Source organism: Chlorocebus sabaeus, chromosome 11 (assembly GCF_047675955.1).
Source record: "Chlorocebus sabaeus isolate Y175 chromosome 11, mChlSab1.0.hap1, whole genome shotgun sequence".
NCBI lineage: Eukaryota > Metazoa > Chordata > Mammalia > Primates > Cercopithecidae > Chlorocebus > Chlorocebus sabaeus.
Window position 1 is genome coordinate 108,683,733 of NC_132914.1, and position 23,952 is coordinate 108,707,684.

At 40.0% G+C, this 23,952-nt stretch overlaps 1 protein-coding gene across 12 annotated transcripts in view; it reads right to left on the reverse strand.

Moving 5' to 3' along the window:
* ATXN2 (ataxin 2) overlaps positions 1-23,952 on the reverse strand; it is a 155,187-nt gene that overhangs the window by 85,910 nt on the left and 45,325 nt on the right. For 11 of the 12 annotated variants that reach the window (XM_008004736.3, XM_037996519.2, XM_037996521.2 and 8 more), the window contains exons 2-5: positions 23,222-23,258; positions 21,480-21,539; positions 20,235-20,306; positions 19,599-19,749 (exon numbers count right to left, since the gene is read on the reverse strand). In XM_008004736.3, the coding sequence (XP_008002927.3) occupies positions 19,599-19,749; positions 20,235-20,306; positions 21,480-21,539; positions 23,222-23,258 (320 nt within the window). Of the gene's footprint in view, positions 1-10,696; positions 10,805-19,598; positions 19,750-20,234; positions 20,307-21,479; positions 21,540-23,221; positions 23,259-23,952 lie in introns of those variants that run through there. The other variant, XM_073021108.1, reaches the window with a different exon arrangement.

Below are 23,952 nucleotides of genomic sequence, written 5' to 3' on the forward strand. Positions count from 1 at the left end.
CCCAGCATATTTCCCATATTATTTTGGATCCATGGTTGGTTGAATTCACAGTGTGTAACACATGGATAGAGAGGGCTGACTGTATCTGCAAACTAACATTTGAAGACATCAGGGTCCCAGCCACAAAACTAAGAAATGAATGATAATTACAATTTTAATCATTGTCTATGGTACCATGCCTATGTAAGAGGAAAAAAAAAAGTTATTCGCTGGTTTAGGAGTATAAAATTGGGTCTAGTGAGTATAAAAATATATTTTAAAAGATTAAAAACATAAAAATATAGTAAATATAAGTAAATTAAGTTTAAAAATATAAATATTTCAGTGGTGGCTCACACTTGTAATCTCAGCACTGGGAGGCCATGGCGGGTGGACTGCCTGAGCTCAGAAGTTCGAAACCAGCCTGGACAACACAGCAAAATCCTGTCTCTACCAAAAATATAAAAAATTAGCCAGGTGTGGTGATGCGCATCTGTGGTCCCAGCCACTCGGGAGGCTGAGGTGGGAGAATCACTTGAGCCTGGGAGGAGGAGGTTGCGGTGAGCCAAGATCTGTATTACCACACTCCAACCTCAGTGACAGAGTGAGACCCTGTATATAAAAAATACATATATGTAAACTTTTCAAAAATCAATCAAAGGAATACATGTATGTTCAACACCTAGTAACTGTAAGTCACTGTATATATACTAGACACCATGGTTGGGGGGACATTTCCTTAATTCTATAAATTTGTTTTCTAAACTCCAGAAAAGTTTAATGCATTGGGAGAGATAAAATATACTGGCAAAAAGATACTACACACTGCTTCGTAAAGATGAGTGTTTGATACATGACGGAAAGCACTGGTTCTCCAACTGTACTTCATGATATCCTATGATGTCTTCAGGACACCCCAGAAGACAAGGGAAAACTGAGTACGTAGGGAGCTAGGACACCACTACCTCTTCTTCCAACCACGCTTGTTTTAACTAAGAGTCAGCATGGGATCTCATCAGAGGGAAAAAACTGACCTATTCTATGCTAAAAAGAAAATGTTAAAGTCTGGGCATGGTGACTCACACGTGTAATGCCAGCACTTGGGAAGGCTGAGATGGGAGGATCACTGGAACCCAGGAGTTCAAGATCAGCCTGTGCAATACAGTGAGATATCTGTCTCTACAAAAGCTAAACTAAAAAAACAAACAAAAAAATTAGCCAGGTAGGGTGGTACATGTACTTGGGAGGCTGAAATGGGAGAATAGCTTGAGCTCACGAAGCAGTAACCCATGATGGCACTACTGCATTCTAGTAGGGGTGACAGAGAGAGACCCTTTCCCAACAAATAAATACATACAAACATAAATTAATTTAAAATGTAAAGTTTAACAGCCATTGTTATAGGCAATAAAAACAAACCACAATGAGCAGGGAAGGTGAGAGAAGACTCTAAAAAGGACAGATGTGGGCTTGGTTTTGAAAAAGTATCTAAAACTCCAGTTAATAAGGTAGATTCTTGAAGTTAGGATTCAATCCAGGAGTAAAAGAAGAAGGCACAGGCTGGCCACGGTGGCTCACGCCTGTAATCCCAGCCACTTGGGAGCCCAAGGCAAGTGGATCACAAGGTCAGGAGCTCGAGACCAGCCTGGGAAACAGTGAAATCCGTCTCTACTAAAAATACAAAAATTAGCAGGGCATGGTAGCACGCGCCTGTTGTCCCAGCTTTTTGGGAGGCTCAGGCAGGAGAATCACTTGACTTGAACCCGGGAGGCGGAGGTTGTGGTGAGCCAAGATTGCGCCACTACACTCCAGCCTGGGCAACAGAGCGAGACTCTATCTCCAAAAAAAAAAAAAAAAGGCGGCACAAAGTTGGTGATGTCTAACACACAGAACATGCCACAGTAGGTCAATAAGTGGATTAACATTGGGAAATAATGAGAGATAAGGTTGAAAAAGAGAAGTTCCACTGGGAAGAGTACTGTATAGCATCCCAGCTTTATTCTGTAAGCAATAGTGGCCACTGAAGATTTTGAGCAAGGGATGAGATGATCTCTAATAAAAGCAATGTCTAAGAATTTCTTTACATCAATGCCCAGGACTGACTGAAAATGAGAAATCTGGTAGACAAGTTGTTTAGAAGATTATAACAATATTTGCCTTGGTGGAAGAAAACAGGGACCACCCTTATTTTCTATTTTCACTGTTAAATCTTTTGGTATACACTTTTTGAAATTTTTACCACGTGTGCATATATAAATTTTTAAAGTAAAGTTGTAAACAGAAAAAAATCTACAATGAGATACTACTTCTTACTCTCCCACTAGGATGGCTATAATCAAAGAGACAGACAATAACAAATGCTGGTGAGGATGTAAAAAACATAAGAAACCTCATACACTGCTAGTAGGATTGTAAAATGATACAGCTATGTTGGAAACAGCTATATAGGATTGTAAAATGATACAGCTACCATGCCCAGGAGACCAGCCTGTGCAACACAGTGAGACCTCACCTCTATTTTCAAAAAAATAATAAAAAGGAAAGAAACAGCCCAACAGTTACATAAAAGCTTCAACACAGATTTAGCATATGAGCCAGCAATTATCTTGCAGGTATGTGTGTGTATGTATGTATGTATGAGTATGCATACACACACATCCCCATGAAAATTGAAAACCTATGTCCACACACAATTTTTTTTTTTTGAGATGAAGTCTCACTCTGTCACCCAGGCCGGAGTGCAGTGGCATGATCTTGGCTCACTGTAGTCTCAGCCTCCTAGCTTCAAGCGTTTCTCTGCCTCAGCCTACCTAGTAGCTGAGATTACAGGTGCACGCCACCACACCCAGTTAATTTTTATATTTTTAGTAGAGACGGGGTTTCGCCATGTTGGGCAGGCTAGTCTCAAACTCATGGTCTCAAGTGATCTGCCGGCCTCAGCCTCCCAAAGAGCTTGGATTACAGGCATGAGCCACCACACCCGGCCCACACAAAAACTTTAAAAGTCAATGTTAATAGCAGCATTACCCATAAGTCAAAAGGTGGAAATAATGAAAATATCCACCAACTGATGAATAAACAAAACGTAATGTGCCTGTGTACCTGTACAATGGAATATTTGGCCATGAAAAAAGTACTAATACATGCCACAACACGGAAGAAACATACTAAGTGAAACAAGCCTATCATAATATATATGGCCAGGTGCGGTAGCTCATGGCTGCAATCTCAGCACTTTGGGAGGCCGAGGCGGGCAGATCACTTGAGGTCAGGAAATCGAGACCAGTCTGGCCAACACAGTGCAACCCCGTCTTTACTAAAAATACAAAATTAGCCAGGTGTAGTGGCAGGAGCCTATAGTCCCAGCTACTCAAGAGGCTAAGGCGGGAGAATCGCTTCAACTTGGGAGGTAGAGGTTGCGGTGAGCCGCGATCATGCCACTGCACTCCAGCCTGGGCAACAGAGTGAGACTCTGTTTCAAAAAAAAAAAAGAAAAAAGAAAAAAAAAAAGAGACTATATATGATTCCATTAACATGCAATGTCCAGAATGGGCAAACCTATGAAGACAATAGATCAATAGTTGCCTGGAGCTGGGGAAAATTGAAACAAACAGAGAGGAACTGCTAAGGGGTTCAGAGTTTCTTTTCAGAGTGATGAAAACGTAAATTGATTGTAGTGATGGTTGCACAATGCTGTGAATATATTAAAAAAAAAAAAAAAATGGGCTGGGAGCAGTGGTTCATGCCTGTAATCCCAGCATTTTGGGAGGCTGGGGCAGGAGGATCATTTGAGGCCCAGAGTTTGAGACCAGCCTGGGCAACATAATGAGACCTCATCAGCACAAAAAATAACAAAAATTAGCCAGGAGTGGTGATGCATGTCTGCAGTCTCAGCTTAATCAGGAGGCTGAGGTGAGAGAATCGCCTGAACCCATGAGTTTGAGGTTATGGTGAGCTATGATGGCGCCACTGCACTCCAGCCTGGACAACAAAATGAGACCCTGTCTCAAAATAGAACGGAAAAAAAAAAAACAACTAATTTTCTCCCTATCTCAAATGAATGATTAAATTTTCTAGCACTATGATAAAAGTGAGATAAAACAAAAAAAAAAAATCCGTAAGAGAAAAATATATCCTGTTTAAGTAATAAAAACCAGTATTTATTTTCCTTACTAATAAATTCTGTTTGTGAGAGGTACAAATTTGATTCTTCAGTTAAAATTCAAGGGAAAACATTTATAAGATAAAATACATCATCTTAGTTTGACTAAGCCCACTAAATAAGAAAAAAGGCACTGCAATTAGTAACTTTTCTTGCTGTTGTTGAGACAGGGTCTCACTTGGCTCACCACAGCCTCAATCTCCCTGGACTCAGGTGATCCTCTCACCTCAGCCACCTGAGTAGCTGGGACTACAGGTGCACAACACCGTGTCTGGCTACTTTTTGTATTTTTTTGTAGAAACGGGGTTTCACCATATTGTCCAGGATGGTCTTGAACTACTGGGCTCAAGCAATTCATCTGCCTTCGCCTCCCAAAGTGCTGAGATTACAGGAATGAGCCACTATACCCAGCTGGTAATTTTATGTTTTTAAAGCAATTTTCTTAAGCTCTAAATTAGCTAACTTAAAATTTGAACTAAAAATTGTTTAGAAATGGTACCACTTAAAATGGTGCTGCATTTTACTTCAAAATCAACTAAAAAATAAAAATAAAAAATTCAAACTTACTAATGAGGTTCCTCTGAAAGCTGAGTGAAGATCAATAGCCCACGCTCTACAGAATCAAAAATACATCAAATTCTACAGCAAAGCCTGAGTGGTGCAAAACAAACAAGAACAAGACAAAATACGGAAATTCACTTCATGAGGTTTGCTGTATTTAAAAAAATAAGGTGATAGATTCCATGTATGTAATACTAGATTGCTGATTCCCACACTATCTCCTAAAAAGATCTCAAAAGAAGTTTTAGAAAAGATTCCAATACAAAGATACTGCCTATGGTGAACATTCTGTTTTCATTTTCTCCATTAGGCTTCTGGATCAGGATCTATTTTAAGTGGGGAGGAGGAGGAAAAGCTACCTGAAAGAAATATCTGCCATCTCAAAATATGAAATTAGCCTAGGCCTGGTGTGATAGCTTAAGCCAGTAATCCCAGCACTTTGGGAGGCTGAGGCAAGAGGATCACTTGGGCTCAGGAGTTCAAGACAGCCTGAGCAACACAGTGGGACCTTGTCTCTATTTTAAAAAGAAGAATTCTAAAAATAGAGATAGAGAGTAAAAGAGACAAAGAGAAAGAGAGAAACAAGGAGAAATTAGTCCAATCATTGTTTGAGCACTTCTTTATAAAAAGTACTATTTTCAGCTCAAAAATTAAAGAGAAAGAAAAAAAAAAAAGAAAGTGATTCTGTAGAAGAGCTAAGACAAAAAAAGTAAATTTACAAATGTTCAAGAATCAAAAAAACAGAATTTAGGAACTGAAATGTCCATACTATTAGCGAAGAATAATAGTCTTTTTATAACAACTTATTCTCAAACCTATGGCAAAAGTGTTCAGAATTAGGTTAAGGAAAAGTCAGTAACATGAAATGAATTCCAATTCTTACAGCTATACAAGTATCTTGTTTCCCTGGCAAATATGTAAAACATTTTATAGATTCGGATTCTTTTCTAATAAAAAACAGAACAACTATTCAAGTACATATGTCCACTTAATATTCTTTCCCAGGAGTATGAAATAGAAATAGAACAAAGTAGAAATTAAACTGAGATAATTTATCCACATTCCTTCTCTTGCTTTATTACTAGTTTTAATATATCTGCTATGCATAAGACTCCACTGAGACCATCCAAGGCAAGAGAAAAAAATAATACTAAAACCAGACAGTAAGTATATTAGCATTACACAATCTTGCCAGTAAAGTCTTACTGAAAATGTCCTGAAAACATATGAGTTACTTACCTAAAAAAGAGTTTAAGAATGCTACTTGTTTTACTTAAACTATCCCACTAGCAGAGTGTTAAGTGTTTTTGCAACTCCCTCAATACCACTAAGTAGTATTAATCTTTCTCACATTTACCATTCAGCACCAGTTGATAGACAATCTGAATTTCTTAAAAATAAAATAAAAATAAACTACACTTCTCAAATCATTACAAGTGACGAGGGCCACCTTTTCTTATGTTCACTGGCTATTTTAAAAACCTTTTTTCCACTTTTCCCAGTTTGTGGCATGTCTTTTTAAATGTACGGTTACTTTGGGACACTAAGTATTTTTGTTTTTGTTTTTTTGAGATGGAGTCTTGCTCTGTCACCCAAGCTGGAGTGAAGTGGCACAATCTTGGCTCACTGCAACCTCCCCTTCCCAGATTCAAGCAATTCTCCTGCCTTAGCCTCCTGAGTAGCTGGGATTACAGGCATGTGTCACCACGCCTGACTAATTTTTGTCTATTTTTAGTAGAGATGGGGTTTCACCACGTTGACCAGGTTGGTCTCAAACTCCTGACCTCAAGTGATCCACCCACCTTGGCCTCCCAAAGTGCTGGGATTACAAGCGTGAGCCACCACACCCAGCCTAAATCTTTACTTTTTTAATAATCAAATGTATCAATCTTTTGTGTTTTTTTTTTGCTCTGGTAGTCATGCTTATAAAGTCCTTCTCCACTCAAAATTATACAGATTCACAGATCTGCTCCAGTGTAGTTTGAGTGTTGTTTTGTTTAATTACAGTTCTCTCATTAATCTATTTGATTTTATTTTAGTTATCAGTGTGAAGTAGGAATCTAATTTGTCCCCAATGTCCCAGAATCATTTACTGAATAATCCACCTTTCCTCCAAAATTAAAGTGCTATGTTTATTGTATATTAACAAAATACCACATAAACTCAGTTTTGGATTCTCCATATGTAGCCACTATGACAGTTATGTTTTAAACAGTTATGTTTATCTTTTTTTTTTTTTTTTTTTTTTTTTTGAAACAAGAGTTTTGCTCTTGTTGCCCAGGCTGGAGTGCAATGGCGCGATTTTGGCTCACTGCAACCTCCGCCTCCTGGGTTCAAGCAATTCTCCTGCCTCAGCCTCCCGAGTAGGTGGGACTACAGGCATGTGCCACCACGCCTAACTAATTTTGTATTTTTAGTAAAGACGGGGTTTCTCCATGTTGGTCACCCTGGCTGTGATCTACGCACCTCAGCCTCCCAAAGTGTTGGAATTACAGGCATGAGTCACCGCGCCCAGCTGACGGTTATGTTTTAATTCTGACATATTTTAATATTTGGTAGGGCAAGTCCTCCTTTATGACTTTTGTCGAAAGAAATTTCCAAAATTCTTCTGTTACTACACATAATCTAATAAACTTTAGAATTATTTTGTCAGTTTCTACAAAAACAGAGATATGTATGTGTGTGTGTGTGTATATATAAATATATATATAATTTTCTTTTTTTTTTTTTTTTTGAGATGGAGTCTCGCTCTGTCACCTGGCTGGAGTGCAATGGCGCAATCTCAGCTCACTGCAATCTTCACCTACAGGGTTCAAGTAATTCTCCTGCCTCAGCTTCCTGAGTAGCTGGTACCCGCCACCATGCCCAGCTGATTTTTGTATTTTTAGTACAGACGAGGTTTCACCATGTTGACCAGGCTGGTCTCAACCTCCTGTCCTCAAGTGATCAGCCCACCTTGGCCTTCCAAAGTGCTGGGATTACAGACGTGAGCCAACACACCCAGCCAAAACTGAATATATTTAGAGATTTCTTTGAGGAAAACTGACAACATTGTAGTATTAAATAATTCCATTCGGCCGGGCACGGTGGCTCAAGCCTGTAATCCCAGCACTTTGGGAGGCCGAGACGGGCGGATCACGAGGTCAGGAGATCGAGACCATCCTGGCGAACACGGTGAAACCCCGTCTCTACTAAAAATACAAAAAAAAAACTAGCCGGGCGAGGTGGCGGGCGCCTGTAGTCCCAGCTACTCCGGAGGCTGAGGCAGGAGAATGGCGTAAACCCGGGAGGCGGAGCTTGCAGTGAGCTGAGATCCGGCCACTGCACTCCAGCCTGGGCGACAGAGCGAGACTCCGTCTCAAAAAAAAAAAAAAAAAAAAAAAAAAAAAAAAAATTCCATTCAAAGTATGGCATGTTTCTCCATTTAGCCAAATCTACTTTTATTTCTCCTTCAGTAGTGTCTTCATATATCTTCAGTTTATCCCCATGTCTTATGCTTATTTTTGTTTTTGAGACACAGTCTCGCTCTGTCACCCAGGCTGGAGTGCAACACGGCCATCTCGGCTCATTGCAACCTCCGTCTCCTGGATTCAAGCCATTCTCCTGCCTCAGGTTCCCAAGTGGCTAGGATTACAGGTGCGGTGCCCGCCACCCCACCCAGCTAATTTTTGTATTTTTAGTAGAGCCATGTCGACCAGGCTGGTCTCCAACTCCTTACCTCAAGTGATCCGCCACACCAGGGTGGTTTGTTTTTGAGACAAGGTCTTGCTTGTCACCCAGGCTGGAGTGCCATGGCACAACCACAGCTCACTGCAGCCTGGACTTCCTGGCTGCAAGTGATCCTCTTACCTCAGCCTCCCAAGTAGCTGGGTCTACAGATATACACCACCACACCCGGCTAATTTTTGTACTTTTTGTAGAGACGGGGTTTCGCCAAGTTGCTGAGGCGGGTCTTGAACTCCTGAACTCATCCTATGGCCTCAGCCTCCAAAAGTGTTGAGATTACAGGCATGAGCCACTGCACCTGGCCTATTTCTACACTTTGGATTCTGCTCCCATGTATCTTGAATCACCTTTACTCTTATTAGGACCAAACAATATTTTTTTATTGTCTAAATAAAATTCTATTTTATGTTAGAGGTTTTTCTTTTTTATATTTAATAAATGAAGTTATTGTTTTGACTTTGGCAAACATGTGATAGGGCAGAGAATTTCTATATACTCTAAAAAATATAAAATATAACTTGAATAAATGGAAGATGACCATATCTTCATAAACAAGTAATACTTTTCTACTGTGTACCACCAACTATTCTGTTTAGCTTTCCATCACATAGTTCCATTCCACCTATTTATTTCTTTTATCTCAGTAATCTCTGTACTGCCTCCATACTGGCCTCAATAAATGCCACTCTCCATTTACTGCTTGGCCCCCGAATGAACACATATCTGTGTCTTAATAAACCACAGCAAAGTCGAGGCTGTAAACTTTCTAATGGGTCAGTTTTAAGAGAAGAATATTGTACCACTGAGAGTTCTAGCTGGCTCACTAGAGTGACAACTCCCAAAGTCCAAGGCTCCAACTCAACCTCCTTTCCTGCCCACTGATCTGGATCAACCTAGCTACAAGACTACCTGTGTATCCATTATTTCATCTGTCTATGTACCACAGGGCACCTCAAAGGAGAGGCTATCCATCCTGATCACTTGCCCAGCTTTAGTGCTGCCTGCCTGCCTGCCTGCCACATCTAGAGCCTACTGCATGCACTCCTAGCTACAAGGATATGCCTACTTAGCTGCAGGGCTGTGGCCTACCTGCCCTAGCCCTAGTAAAGCATCATCCATGAATGAACTTGAAACACATTTAGACTTCTCAGGCCCCAAGGCTTCCTAGGTCATATCCTGCTCTGCGATCTGCCTCTTCATTACATGACTGATACAGCATTTCTAACGTCACGCCCTTCTGAAGAGATCCCTGTTTGTTACTCGTATTCTGTTACTTAACACAAAGAGCTATCAGACCAAAAAGACAACCATATGAGAACACAACAGCACAACACCAGAATAAAACAATCTGTAGGCCAGGCGCGGTGGCTCAAGCCTGTAATCCCAGCACTTTGGGAGGCCGAGACGGGCGGATCACAAGGTCAGGAGATTGAGACCATCCTGGCTAACACGGTGAAACCTCGCCTCTACTAAAAAATACAAAAAAACAGCCGGGCGAGGTGGCGGGCGCCTGTAGTCCCAGCTACTCGGGAGGCTGAGGCAGGAGAATGGCGTAAACCCGGGAGGCGGAGCTTGCAGTGAGCCGAGATCCGGCCACTGCACTCCAACCTGGGCGACAGAGCGAAACTCCGTCTCAAAAAAAAAAAAAAAAAAAAAAAACAATCTGTAGAATTTTATTTCTCACTGTTCTATAATTACACATTCATACTCCAACTTCTTCCAACTACTAAAATCTACACAATTCTTTTATTTTTTATTTTTATTTTTGAGACGGAGTCTCGCTCTGTCACTCAGACTGGAGAGCAGTGGCATGATGTCAGTTCACTGCAACCTCCGCCTTCTAGGTTCAAATGATTCTCCTGTCTCAGCCTTTTGAGTAGCTGGGATTAGAGGCACACGCCACCACACCAGGTTAATTTTTTTTGTAAAATCTACAGAATTATTTGCATCGCTGACTCCATTTGTTATTCAATGTCACGCAGTTCAGTATTCCATTTTTCTTGAATTCATTCACATGCTTTTGTATCTCTAACTCTAAAAATGCTTAGAATAGAGTACGTGGCGTACATGAACTCCCTGAAGAAACCGTGAACACCATGAAATTACATATAGTGTGGGCACGGTGGCTTGCACCTATAATCCCATCACTTCTGAAGGCCAAGGTAGAGGACTGCTTGAACCCAGGAGGTAAAGGCCAGCCTGGGAAACATAGTGAAAACCAGTGTCTAAAAAATATTTTAAAAATTAGCCGGGCATAGTGGTGCGCACCTGTAGTCCCAGCTACTTGGGAGGCTGAAGTGGAAGAGTTGCTTGAGCCAGGAGGTCGAGGCTACAGTAAGCCATGATCACACCACTGCATTCCAGCCTGAGTGACAGAGCATGACCCTGTTTCTTTAAAAAAAAAAAAAAAAAAAAAAATTAATTTTTAAAAGAATTACATTACATGTAAAATCTACTTGTGTGGTGTAAATTTTTCTAGGGTGAGGATATACAGTTTCACTAGGTATACAGTTTCACAAGGTTCTCAAAAGGGACCCAAAATAGATGCTTATATTTCTCTGTACTGTCCATAGCAACAAGCACAGCAAGGAACACATCCCAGAGCTCTCTAAGTATCTGTCGGATGACTATATATGTAAGACCACTTACAGCTTTTTCATTCTTTCCATAAAATAATGCTTCTACAAAAGTGTATTAAGGCACTGAATTTCATTTATTCAAACACATTTATATTGAGCTTGTACTATGTGCCAAAGCACTATACCAAACCATGAGAATAAATAATAAAGATAGTATCACTGTCTTTCTTTGAGCACAAGGAACTCAAAGTATAACAGGGGAGACAAGCACATAATTTTAATACAACATGGAATAAGGGCAATGATATACACATGATAGGAGGGAACTTGTGTGTGGTAGCTGGCAGTGTGTAAGTGTCATGTGGCAAAAACAGCAGGCAAAGAAACAGACACTGGAGACACACATCTAAGGGGAGTGTGAAGGAAAAGAAGCCCAGGAATGAGAAAGGGAAGGAATGATAATAAACATAAAAAATACAGAAGAGCAAATTCTGAAGGAGGGTGAAACGAACATTTAAGTGCAGCAATAAAGACAGAAAAAGATTCCACAGGACCTGGCAGTTAGAGGTTAACAGTAACCTTAGGCAGGATAATGGCTAGAAGAATTCAGGATTAAAAAGAATCCTTTTGGGCCAGGCACAGTGGCTCACGCCTATAATCCCAGCACTTTGGGAGGCTGAGGCAAGCGGATCACGAGGTCAGGAGATTGAGACCATCCTGGCTAACACGGATGGTCTCTACTAAAAATACAAAAAATTAGCCAGGCAAGGTGGCAGGTGCCTATAGTCCCAGCTACTCGGGAGGCTGAGGCAGGAGAATGGCGCAAATCCAGGAGGCGGAGCTTGCAGTGAGCCGAGATGGCGACATTGCACTCCAGCTTGGGTGACAGAGCGAGACTCGGTCTTTTTAAAAAAAAAAAAAAAAGAATCCTTTTTAGGATGAGCAGGAAGTGAATAGGTTTTCAAGCTAAAAGGAAAGATTAAATAGAAAGGAGGATGTTGAAGAGTTCAGAAACAGAGAAGTGGTATAAAAGAACAAGTTAAAAACAAGACGGCCGGGCGTGGTGGCCCACGCCTGTAATCTCAGCACTTTGGGAGGCCAAGGCAGGTGATCACTTGAGGTCAGGAGTTCAAGACCAGCCTGGCCAACATGGTGACACCCCGTCTCTACTAAAAATACAAAAATTAGCCTGGCATGGTGGCAGGTGCCTATAGCCCCAGCTACTCAGGAGGTCTCCCTTGCACCTGGGAGGTGGAGACTGCAGTTAAGCTGAAATTGCACCACTGCACTCCAGCCTGGGTGACAGACGGAGACTCTATCTTAAAAAAAAAGAGCGAGGAGGTAGGTAGAAGGGAGAGAGTCAAGGGCATGATTGAAGAAGTTGGCTTAAAAATCGTCTCTACTAAAAACAGAGGAAAAACAATAACGAGGCCAGGTGTGGTGACTCATGTCTGTAATCCCAGGATTTTGGGAGGCCAAGTCTTTTGGAAGACTCTTAGGCCAGCAGTTTGAGACCACCCTGTGCAACATGGGGAAACTCCATCTCTACAAAAAATATAAATATAAAAAATTAGCTAGGCACAGTAATATGCATATATAGTTTTAGCTATGTAGGAGGTTGAGGTGAGAGGATCACCTGAGCCTGGGAAGTCGAGGCTGCAGTGAGCTGTGATTGCATCACTGCACTCCAGCCTGGGCAACAGAGCAAGACCATCTCAAAAAAAAAAAAAAGATGGCACGGAGGAGGAAGATAAATTTGTAGATAAGGAAGGGAGTTATCAGTTGATGGAGATCTTTTCCATACATGATTTTTCACTAAATGTGACAAAGAATCTGTTAAGCGAAAGTAATTCTTCAGACTAAATCCAATTAGAATGGTCATGAATAAGGAATCGCAGGATATTATATAGTATTAGAATCAAAGCATGCAATTAGTTATAAGTTTAAAGGACAGAGCATGTTCTGTGTTACTTCACCAAAGCCAGCATAGCATGTATTTTTGATCAGTCCTAAATAGCCCTAAATGCAGTGGAAAATATGATTTAGGCCAAGGGCTGGCAAACTTTTCTGTAAAGAGACAGTCAAATTTTCTGGCTTTGCAAGCCCTACAGTCAGCTACCACTATTCAACTCTACGGCTACAGCCATGAAAACAGCCACAGATAATGCACAAATGCATGGGCATAGCTATGCTACAATAAAATTTATTTACTTTTATGGGTAGACCTGCTGACCCCTATCATCTAGGCTGAGAATCCTACTAAGAAAATGAAGCAGTAGGAAAAAGTATGAGGAACAATGGAATAAGAAAACAGAAGTAAAGCCATAGTTGAGTTGGAGTAAAGAGAAAAACATGAATAATAGTGCAACAGGAAGAGCAGAAAGAAAATGAAGGAAAAAAAATAGAGGAGAAAGGAATACTGGAAATGGATGGAAAATCAAGTAAAAAACAAGCAGAGATAACAGGACAACTCCAAAGGTACACAAACACAGAGCGAAAAGTGGCTGATTAGAAGTTTTGGCAAAATGAAGAGAATCTCAGATCTGTCTACACTGGAATTCAAATAAAGGATAAATAAAAACTGATTTTCCAATGATAATCTGATGGTCTCCTCTAATTATGAATGTTCCAAGGGGACTCACAGCTCATAAGATGTAAAGCTACTTTCAGTTTGTCAGTAAATCAACTGGAACATGTATAACATTCAAGTGACCAAATGAAATTTATTCATCGTACCATAAGAAGTCACTATTTCTAAGCCTTTTACTCATCTGCATATATGCATGAGTATAACTTTTAAACTTTATTGAAATCAATGATGTTAGCATCAAGAACTTAAAAGTCACACTGACCTTACTCATGTTAAAAGGTTTCCCCAGCAGTGGCTCACACCTGTAATCCCAGCACTTTGGGAGGCCCAGATGGGTGGATCATGAGGTCAGATCAAGACCAACCTGGCTAACATGGTGAAACTCTGCCTCTACTAAAAATACAAAAAATTAGCCAGGCGTGGTGGTGGGCGCCTGTAGTCCCAGCTACTGGGGAGGCTGAGGCAGGAGAATGGCGTGAACCTAGGAGGCGGAACTTGCACTGAGACGCGATCGCGCCACTGCACTCCAGCCTGGGCGACAGAGCGAGACTCCGTCTCAAAAAAAAAAAAAAAAGAAAGAAAGAAAGAAAGAAAGAAGGAAAAGGTTTCCCCAGCAGCCGGGTGCGGTGGCTCACACCTGTAATCCCAGCACTTTGGGAGGTCAAGGTGGGGGGATCACAAGGTCAGGAGTTTGAAACCAGCCTGGCCAATATGGTGAAACCCCGTCTCCACTAAAAATACAAAAATTAGCCTGACATGGTGGCAGGCGCCTATAATCCCAGCTACTCCAGAGGCTTAGGCAGAAGAATCGCTTGAACCTGGGAGGCAGAGGTTTCAGCAAGCCAAGATCATGCCACTGCATTCCAGCCTGGGCGACAGAGCAATACTCCGTCTCAAAATAAAGGTTTCTCTGGCCGGGTACGGTGGCTCACACTTGTAATCCCAGCACTTTGGGAGGCCTAGGCAGGTGGATGACCTGAAGTCAGGAGTTCAAGACCAGCCTGACCAACATGGAGAAACCCTGTCTCTACTAAAAATACAAAATTAGCTGGGCATGGTGGCACATGCCTGTAATCCCAGCTACTCGGGAGGCTGAAGTAGGAGAATCGTTTGAACCCAGAAGGCGGAGGTTGCGGTGAGCGAAGATTGCATCATTGTACTCCAGCCTGGGCAACAAGAGAGAAACTCTGTCCCAAGGAAAAGGAAAAAAAAAGGTTTCCCCAAAAATAAAGTCAAAGATTTAAAACACACACACACACAAAATCTTGAACAACATAATAGTCTGCATCTTGTATTTCTTGAGTTTTTTTTTTTTTTTTACTTTTAGTTTTAGTTTTATTTGTGGAAAAATCCTTTAACAACCATGCAACTTACTGGCTGGGCGCAGTGGTTCACGCCTATAATCCCAGTAATTTGGGAGGCCCAGGCAGGCGGATCACCTAAGGTCAGGAGTTTGAGACAAGTCTGGCCAACATGGTGAAACCCCATCTCTACTAAAAATACAAAAATTACCCAGGTGTGGGTGGTGTGTGCCTGTAATCCCAGCTACTAAGGAGGCTGAAGCAAGATAATCGCTTGAACCCGGGAGGCGGAGGTTGCAGTGGGCCAAGATCATGCCACTGTACCCACCCTAGGCAACAGAGCAAGACTCCGTCTCAAAACAAACAACTGAGATAAACAACAAACCACATAACTTATGTCACTGCAGTATAATGTTAAGAACATGAGTTAGAGTGGAAAAGCTAGATTTGTGTCCTCACTTTAGCAAGTTTCCTAAATATGCCTCTGTTTCCTCATTTATGATGTGGATAATAGCTGTACCTGCTACGGAAACAAGTTGTGATGATTACATGAACAAGTGTAGGCAAATCTGTTAGCACAGAGTCTGGCACATAGAATATGCACTCAAATTGTAGTAATATTATCAACCTTAAGAATTTGACAGCACTATTACAGAAGAGAATTGTAAGATAAAAGCTCAGAAACGAAATCAATTCCTAACTTTTAGGAAACTACAATGTCATATTAGTATATTCTAATCATTCACCCACTTCTATTATAAAAAACACTTAATCCATCTATCCATTCAAGATGTAGAAAAGTACTACCAAATGATAACAGCAGAGACTATTTCAGGCAGTTGTCGATTCTGAGACAGAAAGGGGACCGTGAGGCAAGAAAAAAGAGCACAAATTCTTTTTTTATTCTGTCGCCTGGGCTGGAGTGCAGTGGCACGATCTTACAATCTCTGCCTCCCAGGTTCAAGCAATTCTTCTGCCACAGCCTGCCCCTGAGTAGCTGGGATTATAGACATGTGCCATCATGCCCGGCTAATTTTTAAATTTTTTTAGTAGAGATGGGGTTTCACCACGTTGGCCAGGCTGGTCTCGAACTCCTGACCTCAAATGATCTGCCCACCTTGGCCACCCAAAGTGAGATTACAGGCGTGAGCCACCGCACCTGGCCTAGAAAGCACAAATTCTCAAGGCCACAGAACAGAGCCACTCCTGGGATCTCATCACATGAAAGCCATAGCTCACACCCTTGACTGCCCAGAGCCTCACCCAGGCTAATTATAATTAAACCAGGATCTTTAGAAGTGAAAACATTTTTAAAAACTCCCCGCGTGACTAAACATGAACCCAGCATTAAGAAGCATTGATTAAACCACACCGTCCTTTACTTTGGGAGTAATCTAAGTCTCTAACACAAAATAATAAAAATCCAGATGCAGTACTAAATGCCTTAATTTTGTTATTAATGAAACCATGCAGCCTGGCCAACATGGCAAAACCCTGTCTGTACTAAGAACACACACACACACAAAAATTAGCAGGGCATGGTGGCATGTGCCTATAATCCCAGCTACCTGGGAGGCTGAGGCAGGAGAATCGCTCAAACCCAGGAGGCAGAGGTTGCAGTGAGCCGAGATTGCGCCACTGCACTCCAGCCTGGGCAACAGAATAAGATTCCATCTCAAGAAAAAAAAAAAGAGAGAGAAAATCATGCCAATTAATAACTCTAAAACAGATTTATCCATACTGATTGTACTTCCAAATTAATACTTTTCTTCTTTTATAGAAGAGAGCAATTTCTGCCTGGATAGTCTTAACTTAGCTTAAGAAACCCGAAAAGTCCTAAACACATGACTTAATACTATTTTCAGGATACTATACACTGGACACAATTGTATAATTCACTAAAGCACTCTAAGTTTTGAAATAAGATACCTGGCCAGGCGTGGTGGTTCACACCTGTAATCCTAGCACTTTGGGAGGCCAAGGCAGGTGGATCTCGAGGTCAGGAGTTCAAGACCAGCCTGGCCAACATAGTGAAACCCCCTCTCTATTAAAAATACAAAAATTAGCCAGGCATGGTGGCACACACCTCTAGTACCAGCTACTTGGGAGGCTGAGGCAGGAGAATCGCTTGAACCTGGGAGGTGGAGGTTGTGGTGAGTTGAGATTAGGCCACTGCACTCCAGCCTAGGTAACAGAGCGAAACTCCGTCTCAAAAAAGAAAGAAAAGAAAGAAAGAAAAGAAAAGAAGAAATAAAATACCTGAAATTACTCCAATAGTAGATGTCCTCATCAAGAAAACTAATTCTGTAATATATAGCAAAATACACCCATCCCCTTATGAGTATAGTGAGATTTTCAAAGTTGTCACTCTGATCTCTATTTTCTTGCCTTTCTATAATGAACTAAAATTATCTGAGAAATAAAGACATAAAGTAATAAAAATTCAATGACATTAATTTTGAAGAGGAGCAAGGAATGGACCATCACAAACATCTCAAAGTAATATTCAGTCTTCCACATTTAGGAAATACCAATTCATCATAAAAACAAAAAGACAATGCATACTGTAAATGGCTATTAAATGACCTGATACCCAACAGAGTAAGGAACCTTTTTTTTTTGTTGTGGCCAATACTCTTTCTAGAGTGCTATGTATTAAATTCAACTAAAATTTTATCTTCCAAAATCAATTTTTGAATTTATAACAGTGGAATATTTCAATAGTATAAGTATAAATAATTTAGTACTCATAGGCATAAACAAAAATCAACTCCAAAGGTAGCTGCTAAAAAAAGACTTGTTTCTTTGTATAGGATGCTGAAGGCCTCTTAAGACAAAGAGTTGTGAATCAAAGACAAGGACATTTAAGAAGATTCAAAAACAGAACACTGTGCTTTCATCAGCATATCAAGACAGTTAAAGAATACCCAGTACTGTTAGCCTCTGAAAAAGCAAGCCAGGAGAAAGACTCCTAAGTCTAAAAGAAAGAATCCTGGTATATTATTATTTCCATGTAACAGTGTAGAAGAATCAGCCCAACAATAAAAACAGCTCTTGGTATAGATTTGAATACTGAAAATCAAATTGCACTGAATTACAATTTACAACAGAATTACATATTTCACTACAGAATTTGGCATATACAAATAAGTAAAAGAATTTTAGAACCGCTGGGCGCAGTGGCTCATGCCTGTAATTCCAGCACTTTGGAAGGCCGAGACGGGCGGATCATGAGGTCAAGTGATCGAGACCATCCTGGCCAACATGGTGAAACCCCGTCTCTACAAAAAATACAAAAATTAGCTTGGTGTGGTGGCACACTCCTGTAGTCCCAACTACTCAGGAGGTTGAGGCAGAAGAATCGCTTGAACCTGGGAGGCAGAGATTGCAGAGAGCTGAGATCGCGCCACTGCACTCCAACCTGGGGACAGAGCAAGATTCCGTCTCAAAAAAAAAAAAGAATTTGAGAACCAAGTTCAGGATTGCCCAGAAGTGCCTTGCAATATGTTACTAAACATTCAGTAATGCTTTGCAAATGAGTAACAGGAATTCCCACTTTGTTCATCAATGGACACTTAAAAAGAGACTAAATTTTTAATATAACCACATAATCGCTTTTAAATTCTCAAAATCTTGCCTCATATTCTATTTTTTAAATATACATGTTCTACTTCTTTACCCTTTTTCATTTTCATTAGACAACTGTTTTCTACCAGCCGTTCTCTACCTTTCTTCCTTAGCCCTATGCTTTGATTTCTTTCCAGATTTGCCACATGCCCACTTATAAACGAAAGCATTGTAGGACAAATGGGACAAAAAATTTTCAGTTGAATATAATCAGTAGCATTCTTGACCACAAAACTGTAGAAAATGCTTTACAAACTAATTTTTTAAGAGATCACAAAACTCTATTTTTCTCTAAAGTACTAAAAGTTTTTCCAACAAAAATGCATTAAAATTCCCATTTTTCGGCCGGGCGCGGTGGCTCAAGTCTGTAATCCCAGCACTTTGGGAGGCCGAGACGGGCAGATCACGAGGTCAGGAGATCGAGACCATCCTGGCGAACACGGTGAAACCCCGTCTCTACTAAAAAATACAAAAAACTAGCCGGGCGAGGTGGTGGGCGCCTGTAGTCCCAGCTACTCAGGAGGCTGAGGCAGGAGAATAGCGTGAACCCGAGAGGCGGAGCTTGCAGTGAGCTGAGATCCGGCCACTGCACTCCAGCCTGGGCGACACAGCAAGACTCCGTCTCAAAAAAAAAAAAAAAATCCCATTTTTCTAAAAAATTGCCTTACTTGGGTTATTCCAGAAAGCAGATATTTCTTTTTTCTTTTTTTTTGAAACGGAGTCTCACTCTGTCACCAAGGCTGGAATGCAGTGGTGTGATATCAGCTCACTACAACCTCTGCCTCCTGGGTTCAAGCAATTCTGTCTCAGCCTCCCTAGAAGCTAGGACTACACGTGCACGCTACCACTCCTGGCTAATTTTTATATTTTTAGTATGTTGGCCAGGCTGGTCTTGAACTCCTGACCTCAGGTGATCCACCTGCCTCAGCCTCCCTAAGTGCTGAGATTACAGGAATGAGCCACCATACCCGGCCCAGATATTTCTTTTAAAAAAGTTTGTAACAGCACTGTGGAAATCTATGCTTGAATAAATTTAGTAAACCATGAGGCATATTTAGGAAATCAAAACCCACCTCTTTTTGCATAACTGGAGTCCATATCTTTAAACTGTACCACAACAAAGTCTGAACATTTGAACAAAATACTCTCCATTATTTCTTCACGTTTTGGCCCCGAACTGGATTCTGTACTTTTCTCATGTGCAGCATCAAGTACCAAATCACACTAAAATGAAAAACACAAGTAAGTATTCAAAACATTTACAAAATAACATTTGTTAGGAATTCTTTAGCTCATCAAGGTACCAGTTCTTATATGCCTTTGACAAAAATAATCTCAAGAGAACCTGATAATCATATCCTTTTTCAACGAATATGATCTATTATCCATTCCATCATTTAAAAAATCCTCACATCTAAATGTTTTTTGTTGCTATGGTTTGTCTTAAGTACATTAATAATAATTTTTTAAGAGGAAAAAATAAACCACTACATCCCTCTATTAGTTCACAATGCTTAAAAATGACTGAAATATTTTAATAAGCACACACATCAAGAAGTCTTTCTGATTACACAAACCAGTCTATAAAATAATCAGTATTTGAAACTGAGGAGTAAAATCATTCAAAGTGGCTTTAAAAACTAGGTAAAGCACTGACTGTGAAAATGTTCTTTTACTTTGTAAGAAAAAGAAAAAAAAGTAAAAATTACCTTCGGACTGTAGGTTTTAAAAACTCCTTCATATATACCTCCATTTTTCACTTGTACTTCACATTTGGAGCCCTAAAAACATATAATTAATTTATCAAAGAAACAGTATATTATCTGGTCACCAGGGATAGTTGTTTTCATTTTACTTTTTATACCTCATCAGGCTTCCTTCAATATTAGGTATTCACTAACAAAACAATAAAAAAATTTCAAAACATTAACAATACACTGAACTCTCGAAATTCTTCAGGAGGCTCTACTCAGAGCTTGCAGTACGAATTTTAATACTGAAGCCAAATATGTCTGACCCCAGCTATTTTGACAAAATAATGTACAAAAGACAATCAACTACTAATATTATTTTACACACACAGCAGGGTTAACAAGAATACAGTTGTCTGTTGTTATTGGTAGGGGAATGGTTCCAGGACCTCCTTCAGAACCGAATTACATTATACTTAAGTCACTTACATAAAATGTAATAGTATTTGCATATAACTAAGCACATTCTCCCAAATACTTTATCCCTAAATTACTTATAATATCTAATATAATATAAATGATATGTAAATTGTCATACTGTATTGTTTTGGGAATAATGACAAGAAAAACGTCTGTACAACTTTGGTTCAGATGCGACCTTGCATCTTTTTTCTCAAAAAAAAGAAAAAAAAAATTTTTTTTTTTTTTTTTTTTTTTTTTTTTTTGAGAAGGAATCTGGCACTGTTGCTCAGGCTGAGTGCAGGGGCATGATCTTAGCTCACTGAAACCTCCACCTCCCAGGCTCAAACAATCCTCCCACGTCAGCCTCCCAAGTCACAGGGACTACAGGCACGCACCACCAAGCTTGGCTAGTTTTTTTACTTTTTGTAGAGACGGAGCTCTGCTGTGTTGCCCAGGCTGGTCTTAAACTCCTGAGCTCAAGCGATCTGCCCACCTCGAACTCCCGAAGTGCTGGGATTACAGGCGTGAGTCACTGTGCCTGGCCTTTTTATCAAATATTTTTGATCCAAGGTTGGCTGAATTGATAAATGTGGAACTCACAAATGCAGAGGACCAACTGTACTGTTACAATGAATTATATTAGACTGGATAAAGGGAGTTCTAACCTATTTCTCTAAATCATCCTGACTAAACATGATCTAAGCAATGTTACTCTGACAATAATTTATCCATATTTTAACTTCATGGAATTACTTTATTCTACCACCAAGGCAGTTTATCCCCAATAATCTAATAACTTACAACAACTGATGTAAGTATATGAACCATCCTCATATTTGCATAGATTCCGTCAAAAGAAATCTGGAATATTAAAAAAAAAAAAAAAAAAAAAAGACTATTAGAAATTAGTACAAATTGAATCTCCCTTATCTAAAATGCTTGGGACCAGAAGTATTTCAAACTGTGGATTTTTTCGGATTTGGGGATATTGCATTATACTTAGTGCTTGAACATCCCTAATTCAAAATGTGAAATTCTAGAGCATTTCTGATTAGGGATACTCAGCCTGTATTTACACTTGCATATAAAGTTAATGTTTATTTTGTTGCAAAATGTTTAGTTAGGTTTATGATATCTTACGTGTATTAAAGGAAGATTTTGTTTATTTAATACTTTGCTTCTGTAGAGAACAGAAGGAACAGAAGGTCAGGTTTTCAAGTGTTATCAGTCATACCAAATAACGATATTTTGACTAAACGTGATATAAAAAAGCAAAAGTCAACTTCCATAAAGGAGAAAGGACACAAACCATAAGGATAGAAGACAAATCAATGGTTGGAGAGAGAAGAGGGTTCACTAAAAAGTGATTTGAGGGATTTTGGTGGGCAATGAAACTGTTCTATTATCTTGATTGTGGTGGTAGTTACACTGATTGTATGGAGTTGTTAAAACTCACAGAAATATACCCTAAGAAGGGTAAAGTATAAATAAACGGGGTAGGAAGCCAGGTCATACCTTCACAGAAAAACCCTGACTAGGTTCTCCCAGCATATCTGCATCAATGACAGTGCTTAAGTCTGATCAACCACACTATTCCATATTACTACTATATACGTGTGTATCTTCCTGACTCTTGTAAAACAATCTGTCTAATAAAGGCAACGTCTCAAAAATTTGTAATAGCTTCTCATTTATTTCTTCCATTACATGGAACTTATACCGTCTGCCCTTTAGGTCCAGTTCAATTTCATTGGTAACATTCCAAAATTTAGGACCAGAAAGCCAAAGTAGAAAAATGAAAGCAGCAGAAAAAAAGCACATTAATTCAAAATAAAAAGCATAAAGAACTCTGCAGACTCCACTCTTGGTGTTCATAACATGTATCTTGGAGGTTTTTCACTTAGATTTGCACTTAGACATTTAGAAAAGAACAAATGACTTGTTCTTATTATTACGCATGAAAAAAAGACTATTTACAAATGATATGGTTTGGTTCTGTGTCCCCACCCAAATCTTATCTTGAATTGTAATAATTCTCATGTGTCAAGGGCAGGACCAGGTGGAGATAACTGAATCATGGGAGCAGTTTCCCCCATGCTGCTCTCATGATAGTGAGTTCTCAGGAGATCTGATGGTTTTATAAGGGGCTTTCCCTGCTTTGCTCAGCACTTCTCTCTCTTCCCGCTATGTGAAGAAGGATGTGTTTGCTTCCCCTTCCACGATGATTATAAGCTTCCTGAGGCCTCCCCAGCAACGCAGAGCATGAGTCAATTAAACTTCTTTCCTTTATAAGTCACCCAGTCTTGGGTGTATCTTTATTAGAACTGTGAGAATGGACTAATACAACAAATAATTTTACATTTTATGCATAGAATCATTAAAAAAAAAAACACATGTAGGCCAATAATAATATACTTAAACGGTCAAGTTATCTGTGATAAAATTCAAGAGAAGGGAATTTTTTGCCTTGGCATTTGGTCTGTGGTTAGAGACCATGTTTTAGCTACTAATTTTCCCCAATAAGTAACATTAAAGTTACTCACCGTAGACTGAGGCAGTCCTTTGTTACTGTTTCGACCTCTGAAAAGATTAAATATTATTTTTATTAAATTCAACAGGCGAAATAAGCTGAAAAATATTTCCAAACTTAAAATATAATTCCATTCAAATAAAGGAGAGGCTATCTGTGGGAAGAGCTCACCTAATATTAAGTCTAAAGGCTACCTAAGGATGGCTCTACCTGTGCACTGCTTGCCTGGAGACCCAGAATGGGTAGGGGTCATAGAAGGAAGGAAACTAGAAATAATCAAACTTTATCAAAATCAAATAAATAAAGTAAAATAGCCTACTGGAAGAAAAAAACTAATGTTAAACGCAAATTAATAATAATCATAGCCAGGCATGGTGACATGCACCTCTAGTCCTAGTTACTCAGGAGGCTGAGGCAGGAACACCAGAGTCCAGGAGTTTGAGGCTGTAGTGGGCTATGATCATTCCACTGCAGTCTAACCTGGGCAACAAAGCAAGACCCTGTCTCTAAATAATAATCTTTACTCCCAAAGTAGCCAATCACTGTTATAAAGAGCTACTCAGAAGCAAAATACAGATTATATTTTTGATTTAACTAACACAGATGACTGACACCAAGCCACTTCCTATATTTCTCCCCCATCTATAAAAGAAAAACAGGTCGTATGGGCTGGGCACGGTGGCTCACGCCTGTAATCCCAGTACTTTGGGAGGCCAAGGTGGGCAGATCACAAGGTCGGGAGTT